Raw genomic sequence first — 15904 nt, 5'->3', positions numbered from 1 at the left:
ATTCTGGTGTGCTCTCCCAAGCATTCAGTAAAACGCTTTAAAGTTGTACTCAAAAAATGCCATCAATTGATTGTGGGGAGGAAGAATGTGTTTTTCAACCTGTGATCTTAATCACAAATCAGAGCTTTGGAGTTTCAACCTAAAATTAGAACAGTTTAGGTTTGACTTTTTTAAGTTCTGGCAAAGCACAACTTCCTGTTTATGAAAAAAAAACCTGCTTAAACAGGTTTCCTGGACATCAAATAGCTCTGACCAGACATACTTTTTTTGATTTGTGTATCCCTGAATCAGAAATACCTGGATTGAATTTCTCTTAAAGTACACACAGGTTTGCAAATTAAGTAGCAAAAATGCTTGGCAAAAAAGTGCTTGGGGTTTTACTGAACTCAAGAGGTTTAAAAATACTTCAAGACCGGAATCGCTCAGGCTTAGCCACCCTTTCTTGAAATCCCAAGCCTGTAGCCACACACATGTTCATGGTTCTGTCGGAGGGGTGGGTGGCGTTTATCGTTATTTAAAGACTTTTGCTTTGGGTTACATTCTTCTGGGCAACCAAAGTAGGGTAAACAGAGGGCAGATCAATAGTGTGCTATTTTAAGTCAGTCTTTTTCCAAATCTGAATGCTCGAGGTCTTTGTTTCACATTCATTCGCCTGTTCGATTAGGCTGAAACTCTTTAACTCCCCATTATTATTATTATGGCATATATTAAGCACTTATTATGTGCCAAGCACTGCACTGGGGTAGATACAAGGTTATCAGGTTGGAAACAGTCCCTGTCCAGCATGGGCTCACAGTAAAAACATAAACCCTGAAAGAGCACCACGGGGCATCAGACTGGTGCTCCATCCCGCCTATGCAGAGCCCAAAGGGTGACTGACAGCTGCCCTCCTCAACAGTCACCCTCATGGTTAGGGATGTGCCCTCAGGCATTGATTCTCCCAATCAGGCGTCATGGTGCCCTCATCCGTAAATCTCTTTTAGTCATTCCATTTTGGTGAGCAGAGTCTTTCTTTAGGTCCCCAACTTTGAAGTGATTCTTTTTCTTCTCACTCTGCTGGTAGACAGACAAGTCTGTGTGGCGTAGTAGAAAGATCACAGGCCTAGGAGTCAGAGAACCCAGATTCTAATCCCCGCTCTGGCCACTTGCCTGTTGTGTGACCTGGGGCAAGTCACTTCACAGCTCTTGGCTTCAGTTTCCTGGCATGTAAAATGGGGATTCAATACCCTCCTGCAAGACTGTGAATCTCATGTGGAATGGGGACTGTCAGGCCTGATGATTTTGTATCCATCCCAGGATTTAGTACAGCACTTGACTTATAGAAAGCACATAAAAAATACCATAACTATTAATTATATGTCTAAATTGATGCGGGGTGCTTTGGGAATCTCACTGTTGCGGGGTACATCTCTGAGAGGTGGGTTGAAGCCAATGGAGATGGTCTTTGCTGAATCTTTTTGAGGAATCTGGCCCACAAGTCTTGTTCAAGGGCTTGTTCAAGGGCTTGTTCCCACTCTCCCATTACCCATCATCCACAGGGAAGTTGTGGGCTCTCCAGGGGTGGGCGAGGGGGTCTGACTTTGCTCCCAGTAAAAAGTAAAGTTCCTCTGGCTTGCCATTGACCATAGTCCTTCCTGATGCCAGCAGGTGCTTTATCTGAGTAATGAGTGTGTCCCCGCTAATCACAGTAGGGTTTTGACATGCACTGTTGTGAGATGAGAGGTTCAAACCGTGAATTAAGTCTGAAAAAGTGAGCGATCCCTCTTTCCCCGCCGATTTCAGTTTTTCTTTTCCGAACCTGTGCTCGCACGATCCGATTTTGGCGTCTCGTTTAACCTTCCCTGCCCGGGCCTGTTGAAGCCTCTGGGAGAAGGAAGCTGGTGGTTAATCCATTAAAAAAAGCCCCAGGAGAGCTTGAATGTACCTAGTTCAGAAGGTGAATTGGGGGTAGGAGGGAGGGAAGGTATGGGTGCAGGAGAGAAGAGGGAGACCTTCCTTCTTCCTAATGTATGTTCAGTTGGGCAAATCTCAGGGGATCGGGGTGGGTGGGAAGGGCCGTGACACTTTTAGTGAGTTCTCCTCTCCCACTGGACCACAGGAGGATCAAACAGAGCAAGAGTTGTAATGCAACAAATTTGTGGCTTTGCTTTTAACCGTGCATTGTGAAGTACTTTTCTTGTGAGCTTTCAGGTTGGAGAATCGAAAAAGTAAAAGCCCATCAATCTATCACCACTCACCAGGACTTTGATCTGTCCTTCGTTCCCCATCCACATTTAACATATCTTTTTCCAAATTCTCTCCTCTAGCCTCTTTGATAGTTTTCCACAGGGTAAGAGGAGGAAGGTGAATGATTTTCAACAATGGTATTTAATGAGCATATACGACGCTTAGAGCACTGTAGTAAGCAATTGGGAGAGTACAGTACCATGATGTTGAGAGACATGATCCCTGCCCTGAAGGGGCTTACAGTCTAATCGGGGAGACAGACATTAAAGTAAATTACAGACAGAAGGAGCAGAGTATAAGGATGTATACATAAGTGCTTTGGGGCTTGAGGATGGAGTGAGTACCAAAGTATTTAAGGGATACAGACCTAAGTGCATAGGCGACACAGAAGGGAGGATGAGTAGGTGGGGCGGAAATGAGGGATTAGTCAGGGAAGCCTTCTTGAGAGATGATTTTAATAGGGCTTTGAAGATGGAGGAGAATGAGTCTCCGAGGATTGAAGCTATGCTCACTTCAATACCGCTGTCTGGGTAGGACACAATGTGGAGAATGAACAGTACCCAACTGCCGGATGGGAAACTGAAACTGGGAAATGGTTTGGAAGGCACAGTAAAACAAAGTCTCAGACAGTCCTGTATCCCGGCTGAAAACTGAGAGTCAGTTGCCAAGCCTAGGCCAACATGAGGTATTGCAGACAAGAAAAGAGACTGCAAGCTAATTATGGGAAGGGAAAGTCTGCTAATTCTGTTGTATTCTCCAAAGGAATTAGTACCCTGCTCTGCACACAGTAAGTGCTCAGTAAATACCATTGATTAATTGTTTTTGAGCAGAAACTTCAGGAGGATCAAGAGACAAGGAGAGAAAACAACTCTAGAAGCAGCAAAACTCAAACACAACAAACACACAGAAATGGGGTGGCTTATCTTGAGAAAGGGCTTCAGACAAACATCAAGGAAGCAGAATTGAAAGAAGCATCAAGCAGGGCCAGTCCTACACTCATAGAATTGTTGTTTACCTACTAGGTGCACTGACCTGTACTAAGTGCTTGGTCAGTATTTATGGGTGGGCAGTGAGGGCAAGGTGGTTAGTTGCTCACTGTTCTTTTCAGGCCCATCTGACCCATGGACAGTGCCTCTTTGAACCGTGGCCGCCGAAGCGCTGAGCCGGCTTGCCGTTTGGCCGACGGGAGGAACTCTGGGGCAAATCCAAGCAGGAGTTGCCAGGCACGAGTTCCAACGGAAACAGCGAATGGGCATTTCTCCACAGTGCCGTTTGCCAGGCAGCCATCAAGACTGTGGGAATGGTTAGCCAAAGGCACCAGGACTGGTTTGAAAGAAATGACTCAGATCGAAGAACTGACGGGCACAAAAACAAGCGCTGTATTGTCCCTTGTGATTCTGACAAGAGAGAGGCAGGAGAGTCTGTGTCAGGCCACACAGACAAGTGGAGCACAGTGTGTGATAGGTGATGAGGTGCCAGGGTTTATGAATTCTAGACTCTGCTGATCTCCTGTACCTCCCAGGACTAACAACGTTAGATTATAATTTTGGCATTTGTTAAGCGCTTACTACTATATGCTTACTATACTAAGCGATGGAGTAAAGACAAGATAAAAAGGTCAGACCCAATCTCTGTCCCTCATGGTTCTGAAAGGGAGAACAGATATTGAATCCCCATTTTATGCATATGAGGAAACTGAGGCACAGAGACATGAAGTAACTTGCCAAAGGTCCCAGAGCCAGCAAAGTGGCAGAGCCAGGATTTAAACCCAGGTCCTCTGGCTCCCAGGCCCGAGATCTTTCCATTAGGCCTTGCTGCTTCCCCAACAGCGCCTTTAAAAAATGAAAATGGCTGTATTCTTCTCCCAGACAAGAAGAGAACTCTGAAGATGTGGCTACAACTCTTCAGCAGTCTCCTGAACACACCTTGTCAGTAATAAATGACTTGTCAACTATCTGACTTTGGGCAAGTAACTTCACTTCTCTGGGCTTCAGTTTGCTCTTCTGAAAAATGGCTCATCTGAGAAGAGTTCTCCCTCCTACTTAGACTGTGAGACCCGTGATTATCTTGTACTACCCCTGTGCTTAGAACAGGGCTTGATACTTACCCCAGCACTTAACTCATACCACAATTCTTAATCAATCAGTCTTATTTACTGAGTGCTTACTGTGTGCACAGCACTGAACTAAGCAGTGCTGTCTCTCATGGGGCTGCTATTCCTGCCAGACTGTAAGGTTCTCGAGGACAGGGACTATATCTATGAACTCCACTGTCCTCTCCCAAGCACTTAATACAGTGCTCTGCACACAAGTGTTCAATAATACCATTGATTGGTTGGAGTGAAAGCAGGCATTTTACAGGTATCTGTTTTTACAGATGAGAAAACTAAGGCCCAAAGAGGCCAAGGACTTGGCCAAGGACATATAGCAGGCCAGTAGCAGAGTCAAGACTAGAACCCAGCTCTCCGGACATCCAGTCGTGGGCTCCTTCCACTTAGGCCTCTTTATTAGTGTCATTTTTTCCTCATGAATCTAAGTTTATTTTAGAATTGTCAGGGTGAAAAATTCTGGACTAGCCAAAGGCCAGGGAGACCTGAAATCATGAGGGAAAATGAGATTTACACTGGGTTAGTTGATTAGGTGAGATTCCTGGGGGACTTTCTTTCTCATAAAAAGTTTTCCATGCCCTTATTTTCTGTCGCAGTCATGCTAATTGTACCCATTATCTCCATGGATAATCTTGACCGAATATGCTTACCTGGACTTTTCCTCTTCTAAGGCACCCTTCAATTTGATTAATCTTGGGATGATATTCATAGAGATATGAACTAACAGAGTTCAGGGAGGCTTGAGGAAATAATGCATTCTCTTAGTTCTTGGATTTAGAGGTTTCTGGGCTCTGAAAAGGGAGTAATTCCACTTCCTTTAAGTCTGACAGTACAACAGACACCTCTAGTACTTTGGGATTATTTATTCTATACTCTTTTGGTAAACATTTTTATGTCCGTTTCCCCAGTAGAGTGGAAACTCCTTGAGGATCAGAACTCTGTCTCATACTCCAATTGAGCTTTCCCAAGTGCTAGTACAGTACATTACACTGACTGTACATGCAATAAATGCCATTATTATTACTGCTATTTATATTTCAAAACTCTTGCTTTTTCTAATGATGTTTTGGTTTCCTCCAAGGATCCAAAGTACATGTACAGTGACTAGTAGGGTAAAGTATTGAGAAACAACATGGCCTAATAAAAAGGCTCCCACGCCTGGGAGTCAGAGGACCTGGGTTCCAATTCCGCTTTGCCGAACCCTGCTGCGCGACCCTGGGCAAGTCACTTCAACTTCTTTGTGTCTTGGTTTCCTCAACTGAAAAATGGGGATTAAATACCTGTTCTTGCTCCTGTTTAGATTGCGAGCCCCATGGGAGACAGGGACTGCTTCCAACCTGATTAACTTGTATTTCCCCCTGTGCTTTGAACAGTGTTTGACACATAGCACTTAACAAATACCATCATTATCGTTATTAATAATTCCTCTCTTCTAAGGCTGGCCCACGTTGGAGAATTCAAGTCAGCCAGACAATTCTTTCCCTCTCCCTCTGTCTCTCCCTTTCAATCTCTCTCCCTCCTCCTCCCCTCACATCTTCGCTGTGGAATGTACCTCCAGCTCATCCTTGCTCCATGGACCATCTCCCTAGCAGCACTCTGACTGCAGCTCCTCCCGGCCCATCCTGACCCAGGATAATGAGTTCCAGGGTCCTGCTGGAAGTAGCGCTGGTTGGGAGGAGGGAGGGAGAGAGGAAGGGAAGAGGAGACAGAGAAAGAGTGTGAGTGTGTGTGTGTGTGTGTGTGTGTGTGTGTGTTGGGGGGGCCAGGGGCTCTCTAGCCTTAAGCCCATGACTAGGGTGGGGCAAAAGCTTCGTATTAGCAACTCAAACCTGCAGGCTATCTACTCAGGGGATAGCTTAATAAATACCATAATTATTCTTATTATCGTGACTTGCACCAACTTGTGGAACATGGCCTCGTGCTGGGGGATGCCCGCTTCTTAATTCTTCCATAGGGTGATCCAACCCGGGTAGTGAAAACAGGAATTTGAGCAAAACTGTCTGTACCTTGGGAGGGGGAGAAGAGCGGGTGAACCTCAGGGGGTGTTTTCTTCTTAAAATAGACACGGTGTCGGACGCTATGCTTGTGAACCAGTAGGAAGGCTGCTCCTATAACTCTTCTCCCACTTCTCCCATCCGCTTCCCTGGAATCCACGCCACAGGCACTCTGCCCGATGCCCAGAGGCTGGTAGTCAGCAAAGGCTCCGTTTCACGGAAGATGACAGACAGTGGAGTGTACAGTGTGCCAGGAGGTCAAGTGGGAGAAAGCAGAGTGGAATAGTGGAAAGAGCCCGGGCCTGAGAGTAAGAGGACCTGGGTTCTAATCTTTGCTCTGACACTAGTCTCCCTCTAGACTGTCAGCTCGTTGTGGGCAGGGAATGTGTCTGTTTATTGTTATATTCTACTCTCTCAAGCACTTAGTACAGGGCTCTGCACACAGTATGCGTTCAATAAATACTATTGACTGATTGCTGTATGACCTTGGGGGAATCACTTCACTTCTCTGTGTCTCAGTTTCCACATCTATAAGATGGGAATGCAATACTTGTCTCCCTCCAACTAGCCCAGATGAGACAGGGAGAGGGATTGTGTTTGACTTGATTATCTGGTATCTACCTCAGTGCTTAGTACAGTGCTTAACAACTATTATAATTGAATGTTATTACTGTTGTTCCTCGGTCCTGTCAAGCTGGCAGGTGGTGATGACTCCTCATTTTATCAAGTGGATTGTTAACTGTGGGCGATAACCACAACTCTCTGAGTGGGCTTTGATAGCGAAACTGCCGCCCTCCTGAGAAATTAGGATAAATTGTTATCAACCACTTTGAAGAGAATGAGTCAAATGAAAGGGCTAGGGAGGCCGATTTGGAAGTGCAGGTTACAGACATTTATGAAGAAGTTACCACCCCATGCCCATTTAGATATGTAGCTCTTGCAGTCTCCAAGCAGTTCCATTAGGCAGTGAATGAGTTAGATGTCTATCAAGTGCTTATTATACTCTCCCAAGCGCTTAGTATAGTGTTCTGCACATAGTGCTCAGTAAGTATGAATGAACGATTGATTAGCTAACACTGCAGAGACCACAGCGGCTACCAAGCCAAATGCCCACTAGGCCATGTGATATGGTCCAGCATTGGTGCTAGGATATGATCACCTTGGGCCCCAAATGGGTTCTGTGTATAATACCAGTAATAATTCTGATGATGATTATGGTATTTGTTAAGCACTGATTATGTGTCAAGCACTGTTCTAAGCACTGGGATTGATACAAGTTAATCGGGTCAGGTCTTTGCCTGCGTTTTGCTGACCACTGTCTTGCTCTCTGCTCAGCTAATCCTGATGGATATAAATGATGCTAAGCATGGTGTGTTTGCGTGGGAGGTGGGGGAGAAACACTTATCCCCTTCGATTCATTTCCTGAAAATATAATAGTCTTTTATGACCAGGAAGAGGAATATTTATTGAGCACCCACTTGGTTCACTATACTGGACTAGATCAGGGAGTAAGCTGGATTAGTCAAAGCTGGAATCATCTTGATTTTGTTTGAGAATCCAATAATAATGATTGTGCTATTTCTTAAGCGCTTACTATGTTCCAAACACTGTAGTACATACAAGATAATCAGGTTGGACACAGCCCCTTTCTCATATGGGGCTCACAGTCTCACATAGGAGGGAGCAAAGGCACTGAATCCCCATTTTGCAGTTAAGGAAATCAAGGCACAGAGAAGTTGTGACTTGCCCAAGGTCACACAATAAGCAAATGATGGAGCCAGGATTAGAACCGAGGCCGGCCCTCTGACTCCCCAAATCACCTCTAGCTGAACCATGCCCCCATGTGGAAAGACCTTCGATGGCGTTTGTTACCTTTCCATTTTCTTTTGGGGTACATCTGATTTCCAGGTCCCTTTGGGTTCAGAAGTCGAAAAGCCATGCTCGAGGAAGCGCTGACTTCCCGGGCAGAGAGGCAGCAGAAACGGCATAAAACTGTCTGTCGCCCGGAGATGATGGGCTCAGCTTTACCAATCCAGAGGCTTCCAGTGGCTTTACTGAGGTCTCAGGGAAGGAGAAGACGAGTTTGAGTGAAGTCCCCGATCGCATTAAAGCAGCCTGGTAGGAAAACACGCCGGCTGTCTCGACGTCAAATCAGAGGGTCACGGGCCCTGGAGAATTTTACCCACGCTCACTCCTGGAAAACAGACCTAGGAGCATTTTTGCAAGAGCTAGAGTCTTTTGTGACGCAATCTGAGTGGACGGTTCCCTTTAAGGCCCCCTTCCTGGAGACTGAAGAAACGATAAAATCGTTTCAACGCTCACTTAAACATTAACGTGTTTTTAAGTTTAGCAATCTCTCATCACCTATTCTGAAGCCTGGAACCGGGGTAATGCAGCTCTTAGTTCCTGGCTGTGCCCTGGAACATGTGAAGGCAGTGCTGGTTTCTTCTCAAGGTTTAATTATTTGTGGATTTTGGATCTCTATGCCTCGATTTCCTCATCTGTAAAACAGGATCCCTCTCTTCCCAAGGATGTCGGGCAGACACAGAGTTGCACGATTTAAAAACATTTTTGGAGATCTGAATTCTACTCCTCTTTTGACTTCAGGATCTCAGCAACTTTCTCCATCCCGCACATTGGCTCTCATCTCCCTCTCCTTCCCAGATCACTTTACTCGCACTTCCAACCCTTCTGATTCACCCGCCTGGAACTTTTCCCTGCTGTAACCTACCAATCTTCCCCATCTTCAAAGCCTTCCTGAAATCCCACCTCCTCCAGGAGGTATACCCTGACTAATTCATAACAGCACATGTGGCATCAACCTAATAACCACCCTTAGTATGCAGGTGTTTATTCCGGTCCTAGGTATCTGTATATGTGTAGATATTCAATCTTTCATTTCAGTATTCTGATATTTCATTTTGGTCTTGTTCTTCCACTCCTTATCTGATCCTTCTTCCTAGCTCCTCCAAACAGTTACCATTTGTAACTATTCTCCCTCACTTAAGCCTCCTGTAGACACAAAATGTGTCTTTTGCTTTCATTAATCAATCAATCCATGGTATTGAGCACTTACTGTAGGCACAGCACAATACAAAACACTTGAGAAATACAATAGAATAGGTGGCCATGATACCTGCCCACAAGGAGCTTAAAGACTTTCCCAACCACTTAGTTCGGTGCATTTCACTCTGGAGAGGCTAAATCAATATCATTACTACCTACTGCCCTGAGCTATAACAAAACCATCCCAAACTGCCGGGGCCCTTCTACGCCTCAGGTAGTGCGATTGATTCATGGACTGCACCGGTCATAAATTTCATTTAAGAGAACATTTCTGTTTCCCCACCCATCCATGCTGCATGTGGTCAATTTATAGTTTAAAGGACTTTCTCACACACCCATATATGTTTTCCACTTAAGTCTGTGCTTTTTCCTAGACCCACCCAAATTCCAGTACATGGTTCAGTTGAGTGCCAAATTCTGTCTGTACCTCTCTTTCCCCCTTTCTCTCTTCCCTCCCTCCACTCTCCCTTTCCCTCCCTCTGTCTCCCATGCTTTCTATGTCTGTCTCCCCTCTGAAAAATGCACTTCTATTTTCTGCACATTTTTAGGCCTCAAAGAGAAATTTGACTGAACCTAAAGTCTTTGAGCATGAGCTAGAGAAGATTCAGTCTATGATATGAATACCTGAATTGTGCTTTTTAAAAGGAAATTTGAAAAATATTTTTCTGTCAAAATCCCAAACTTCAAGACATCTTTGAGTAGCAAATAATATCCTAATATTTCTGAGATTTCCTTTTTCTTGAAGTTGAGATTCAGAGGTGTAAAAAAAGGGTTGTTTCCCCTGGCTCTTAAGAACTATTCAGTTGTGCTTCTGTAAGGCAAAGTAGCTTTACAGGCAGAATTTAGGTTTATAATCCATTGGCATCTGGAAACTGCCAACTGGAGTCACATTTTGTAAGTGAAAACCTATTTTCTCCATAGGAACAATGTCATAAGTGGGGGATTCGTTCGGAAACAAGATCAGATGCCCTATTTTTACCACAAATTTCCCAGCACTGTGTGCATGAATGCATTTATATCATCAGAGAAATTGCACAATAGGGTAGCCGACTTTTATTTCTTCAGAAGTAAAATGGAAGTGTTGAACCTCCCTGGTTTATCAGTCAACCTCTGCCCCCCTTTCTTTCCTCTGCTACCTCTTTAAACCTCCTCCCTTTCAATTCCTCAAGCAGGAAAGCTAGCCCACATGAAATATCAGGTGGCCTTTGTGGAGACAATACAGTAAGATTGTTGGGTCATAGAGCTCACACCTCCAAGGTTCAAGGGAGCTGTGAGAAAACTTGATGTGAGATGAGTAAATCTGGAGAACAAAGTTTTGTCCTTGTCTATTAGAGAAGCACTGCCTGCTCTCTTCTGGCTTTCTCCAAATACTTTAAGCCTTTATCGGAAGCCCCCTCCCCTTCTCTCTTTCCCTCTCCCTCCCACTACACTTTGATCGGCCTTTCGTCCTAGAGACCCATTAAATCCCTCACACACTGAATTTAATTCCCTCTTCTATTCTGTGGTCTTCCTTCCCGATTCCCTATGTGGACTTGTCAGTGCCATGCTTGAAGGTGTTCGAAGGAGGAATAAAACTTTCCCAGCCAAACAAACAATAAATAGCTTAGATCTAATTGTGCTGAAGGAAATTGTCATGCTACTGCTCTTCTCCCCCTTATCTCCATTTCTATCTTCTATTCCAGTCTTTCTCAGAGGTCATTGATGTTGTGAAACTGCCAACCTGAGAGATCTGGCTTCAGTCACTGCAACTCTTGGAAAAATGCTTTCAAGGATAGGCCTGTTCTTCCCTTAGAACTCCTCAGAAAATGTGAATGATTGTGGCAATCTGGACACAGACCTCTCCCCACCTGCCTCAACCCCCACAGCTGATTGCCAAAGCCCCACCTGAATATTTCCCATAATAGCTGAGTTGCTTAGCAAAACAATTCATGCTTCCTTCACGCTTACGTGGGCCACAAAGGATCCTGGGATGTTTGAATTTGCTTCCTGATCTTAATACCATATAGGACAGGGAGGAATTACTTCACAGCCGGGGGTGGTAGAAGAAAACAAGGTAAAGAAAAGAATAGTGAAATTCTCGGCAAAAAGTGTTCGGAAGCCAAATGAGGCAGCAAATTAAGCAAGAAACTTTGAGTTCCCATAGTGACTCTTGACCAGGGCTGGTTTCAGGCGGTAATTAAGTGAAGCTGTTGCCTCAGAGAAGGCTAAACATCAGAAAGCGCCCAGGCTCAGGGAGCGGCACCTCTGGGAACAGGGACCTGGGAGGGGAATGCCACACTCTGGGGCAAAGAGGGTGGAATGGTTCCCCATTCCCTCCTTTCTTCCCTTCCTCCCAGAGAAGTCTTCTAGGTTTGGAGAAGTGAGAAGCAGCCTGGTCTAGAGGATAGAGCACAGGGCTGTGAGTCCAGAGACCAGGGTCCTAATCCCAGTCTCCCGGGTGACCATGGGCTAGCCTCTTAACTTTGTTGTGCCTCAGTCTCCTCATCTGAAAAAAGGGATTAAATATCTGTTCTCCCCCCTGCTTATGCTATGAACTCTGTGTGGGATAGGGACTGTGTGTGGTCTGATTATACTGTATCTACCCCAGTGCTTAGCACAATATCCGACAGAAAAAAGTGCTTAAATATCACAATAATTGTTATTTGGGCTGGCTTTCATATGACATCACTTCAGTGCCATCACATGGACTGGGAAGGGGGTGTTGAATTTTTCCCTGGCCTCAAGGCACCCTAATGACTGAAGCCCGGCCTGCTTGCTCCTTGGGGCAAGTGACCCTAGCTTCTCAGCGAATTGGTGTTTACTTCTCTAGTAAATAGGAATAGATCACCCAGAGTGCATAAGGAGTTGGTTTGGAGGGCCCAGAACTATTAGAATGACCAGCCAGCTAGTGGCAAATGGAAAATGCCCCGAAAACACTGCCTTCACTGGTCTTCAAAGTTAAATCAAGGGAAACAGAACATCCCTGCTTTGGCTTCTGAAGCTGGGACCAAAAGAGTTAATATCAACATTCACATAACTGGTGGTTGAAGGTGAGAACATTTAGGTGGTTTCCAACCATGCCAGACTGAACTTAGTTGGAGTAAATATATAGTCACTTGGTGTTCATGTTTAAAAATGGCTTTTACAAACTGGAGTTAATGTAGAGCTCCACTGCCATTAGTCATTATAAATATGAGGAAATCCTCGCCGATTTGAAATGTATCATTGTGGTCTGAATACCTTTATCACTTTTATCACTTTGGGTGTGCTGACAGAGGTGACATGTTCAGGTGATACTTAAGTGATAGTATCTGGCCATAAATTGTGAGCTTTTCAATAGAGGCCTTGAGATCAATCCAAATCCAGTTTTTCCCAGGATCCTTGCCCTCCTCGGTCCCTCCTAAACCTACTAGTTACTTCTGGCTCTGGCTTGGTTTCAAATTCAAACATTTTGGCCATCCTTCAAGTCACTCTGGTATTTGTTGAGCACCTGCTGAGTACGGAGCACAGCACTTTGGGAGAGGGCAAGCAGAGTAGGGAGCTCATGCCCCCTGCCCTCAAAGCACTTACACTCCAGTGCCAAAAAGAGTCAAAAATGATGTATGAAACACCCTTCCATTGGAATGCAAGGTCAACCTTGCCTGGTTCTCAATATCTCCTTTCTATCCCATCAACTTCTTTCAATGAGATCTTGGCTCATTGCTCTCTACTAAGCTACGTGCCTCCTCAATTCTGGGCATAGAAAATCTTTTACATCTCACCTTCAAAATTGGCTCCCCTTCCTTCACATCCCTTCTGAAAACTTAATTTCACCCTGAAACTTTCACATCCGTAATATCTTGATTTTTATAGAGAGCTTTTATCCTTCCAAAGCTCTCTCCCATCAGTTGTCTTACTTGATCCTTACAAAGTCCTGCTCTTAGAAGTAGGGAGAGGTGGATACTGTTACCCCCATTTAGCAGGTGAGGAAACTGAGGCCCGGGGGGTGAAGGGACTTTCCAGAGGCCAGACATAGCAGGCCAGTGGTGGAGCAGGGACTGGAATCCAGATCAGACTACCGCTGTGAGAGTTCCGCGCTTGAGGTGGCATGAGGGATCCGCAAGCTAGTGTCAAAGTTCGGTTCTGGTCCTTGGGTAACTCCTTCTGGGTTAAGCTCTAACCGTTGGTGAGTCTGTAAGTCAGCCACGGATGACTGTGCTCTGAAAGCACACACCCAGGGAGACTCGCAGATGATGACAAACCCCTCTGCTGAATCAGCGAAGTCCTCTGCCCAGAACTCTCAGCCCGCAGTCTGACTGTGTTGGCCAGCCTGCCCCTGGGAAATCCTGCCCATCGGTCAAGGAGTTTCACTGGGGAGCTGGTGCTGAATACCGCTACCCAGGTGGCAAGCTGTCTGATGATGCTCGGGAGATGGAGAAGTGAAAAACCAAATGGAGAAGCACGGTGTAGGCCAGAGTAGGAAATGGAACTGTGTAGCATCCCCGTGGCAGCAGACAATAAGAATGATAAGCATTGGGGTAGAGACAGAAAAATTAGCTAGGATAGAATCCCTGTTCCACACTGGGCTGACAGTCTGGAGGAGGGGGAACAGGATTTTAATCTTCATTATACAAATGAGGAAATTGAGGCACAAGCAAGTTAGATGTCTTGCCCAAGGCCCAACAGCAGACAAGAGGCAGTGCTGGGATTAAGAACCAGTTCACCTGATTCCCAGTCCTGTGCCTTTCCGTTAGGCTTCACTACTTTGCCTCTTCTGGTTCGATCTTCTAGGTAGCAGGGAGGGGGTCGACCTATCCCAGACACCATTCCTACTTCTGAAACAGTTTTATGATCAACATGACTTATTTGAGAGGCCACGTACATTACTGTGCTAGGCCCTTGGGAACGGATGACAGAAGCAAACCCAGGTTCTCTGCCCATAGGTTGCTGACGATCTAATCCCCATCATCTACAGGCCAAACTGAACAAGAAGAGACAAGTCTGGATCACCGACCATGTGTCCTGGAACGCCATCAGTCCACCAGCATAGGAGCAATATGCTGCGTGGGCAGAGCCTTGCATGGAGCAGCAGGCATGGAGGAAGGGATGAAAGCAGGAGACCGGAGTAGTGATATTCCCTATTTTAAAAACTAGCTTCCTTTCCGTCATACCCCAGCATTTAGCATAAAGTAAGTCCTTAGTAAATACCACTGTTAAAAGGGGGCAAAAAGATTTATTAATCGCTTACTATGTGGCAAAGCACATAGTCACCCATCTTCCAGAGGAAAGGAGCCCCAGGGTGTCTCGGCTCCAAGGACCACCCTTGCCATAGGAGTCCTATTTATTAAGCACTTACTGTGTTCAGAACCCTGAACTAAGCACTGGGAAGAGTATACGGTGGGAATTACTGTACTAAGTGCTTGGGAGAGTACGATGTAACAGAGTTGGGAGACATGTTCCCTGCCCACACAGACTTACATTGTAGAGTGGGAGACAGACATTAATACAAATAAAATCCCAGCTCTGCCATTTGCCTGCCACATGATCAAGAACAAGTCAACTCAACCTCTCTGTGCCCTCATTTCCTCTTCTAAAAAATGGAGATTAGCTACCTCCTCTCCCTCTCAGATCATGAGTTCCCTGGAGGGGAGGGACTGTGTCCAATCTGATGATTTTGTATGTACCCCAGCACTTAGCACAATGCACAACTCATAGTAAAGGGCTTAAATGCCTTTATCCTTGTTTTCTTTTGCCAGTAATCTATTTGAATATTGTAAAGTAGGTCATCTTCCACCTTGAATGTTCTTTAAGAGAGGTGGATGAAAGCAATTAGCCGCTGAGGTGAAGTTGTAAGATGTTGGAAATTTTTCAAACCTACCCAAAAGGGTTAGCAATGTGTGTGCAGAGCAGTACAGGGAGCTGGTCTAAAGGAGTTAGATGTGTACGCCTCGGCAGGGCTCCCTAAGGTGGAGCATGATACCAATCTACAAATACCTGAAGAGTGTAAACATCATGGAGGGAGAGGAATTGTTCAGCATAAGTCAGTGTACCACCAGGAGACGGGTACTTCAAAATGGAACTGCAAGCGGATTTTCATTGGAAATTTTTAGCTCTTGGGGGAAATGAATCTTGTCGAAAAGACTAGATGTGGTTGAAATACTCCAAAGTGTTAGAAGGAATAGGTGTATGCCTCCCCCTCTCCCCCGCCCCATCCACGCACCCATGTGCTTTTGCTCCAAGTCTTAGGTCACGCGATTGGCTTCCCTTTCTTTGTGTTGGCACCTTGGATTCTGGCTTTTTAAGTGGAAAAGGTGCCCAGTTTGAATTCCCCGTGTTCTCCAACAACTAATCCACCTCTCCAACAGCTCAAATTGCGGCCCCTCCCCACGCCTTTGATCTATGGGGCTTAACCTCGGCCTGCGGGCCCATCTCCTAGCGGTGACCCTGAATAATTCAGGTGGCGGGTGTTGTTCGGGCAGGATCGGGTTTGAGAGTTTGGTTTGGGGAAACTCAGGTTCAGACAAGACAGAGGGTAGGCAAGCTGGAGAGGTGA

At 45.5% G+C, this 15904-nt stretch overlaps 1 protein-coding gene across 7 annotated transcripts in view; it reads right to left on the bottom strand.

Moving 5' to 3' along the window:
* Positions 1-15904, bottom strand: part of KCNJ15 (potassium inwardly rectifying channel subfamily J member 15) — a 297724-nt gene that overhangs the window by 11939 nt on the left and 269881 nt on the right. The window contains exon 1 of one of the 7 annotated variants that reach the window (XM_039914667.1): positions 8200-8575. The exons of the other annotated variants lie outside the window; for them this stretch is intronic. Coding sequence (XP_039770601.1) covers positions 8200-8266 — 67 coding nt within the window. The 5' untranslated portion in view covers positions 8267-8575. Of the gene's footprint in view, positions 1-8199; positions 8576-15904 lie in introns of those variants that run through there. 7 annotated transcript variants of the gene reach the window in all.

This window comes from Ornithorhynchus anatinus, chromosome 18, assembly GCF_004115215.2.
Source record: "Ornithorhynchus anatinus isolate Pmale09 chromosome 18, mOrnAna1.pri.v4, whole genome shotgun sequence".
Classification (NCBI taxonomy): domain Eukaryota; kingdom Metazoa; phylum Chordata; class Mammalia; order Monotremata; family Ornithorhynchidae; genus Ornithorhynchus; species Ornithorhynchus anatinus.
This window is presented reverse-complemented; position numbering and strand designations above follow the sequence as displayed.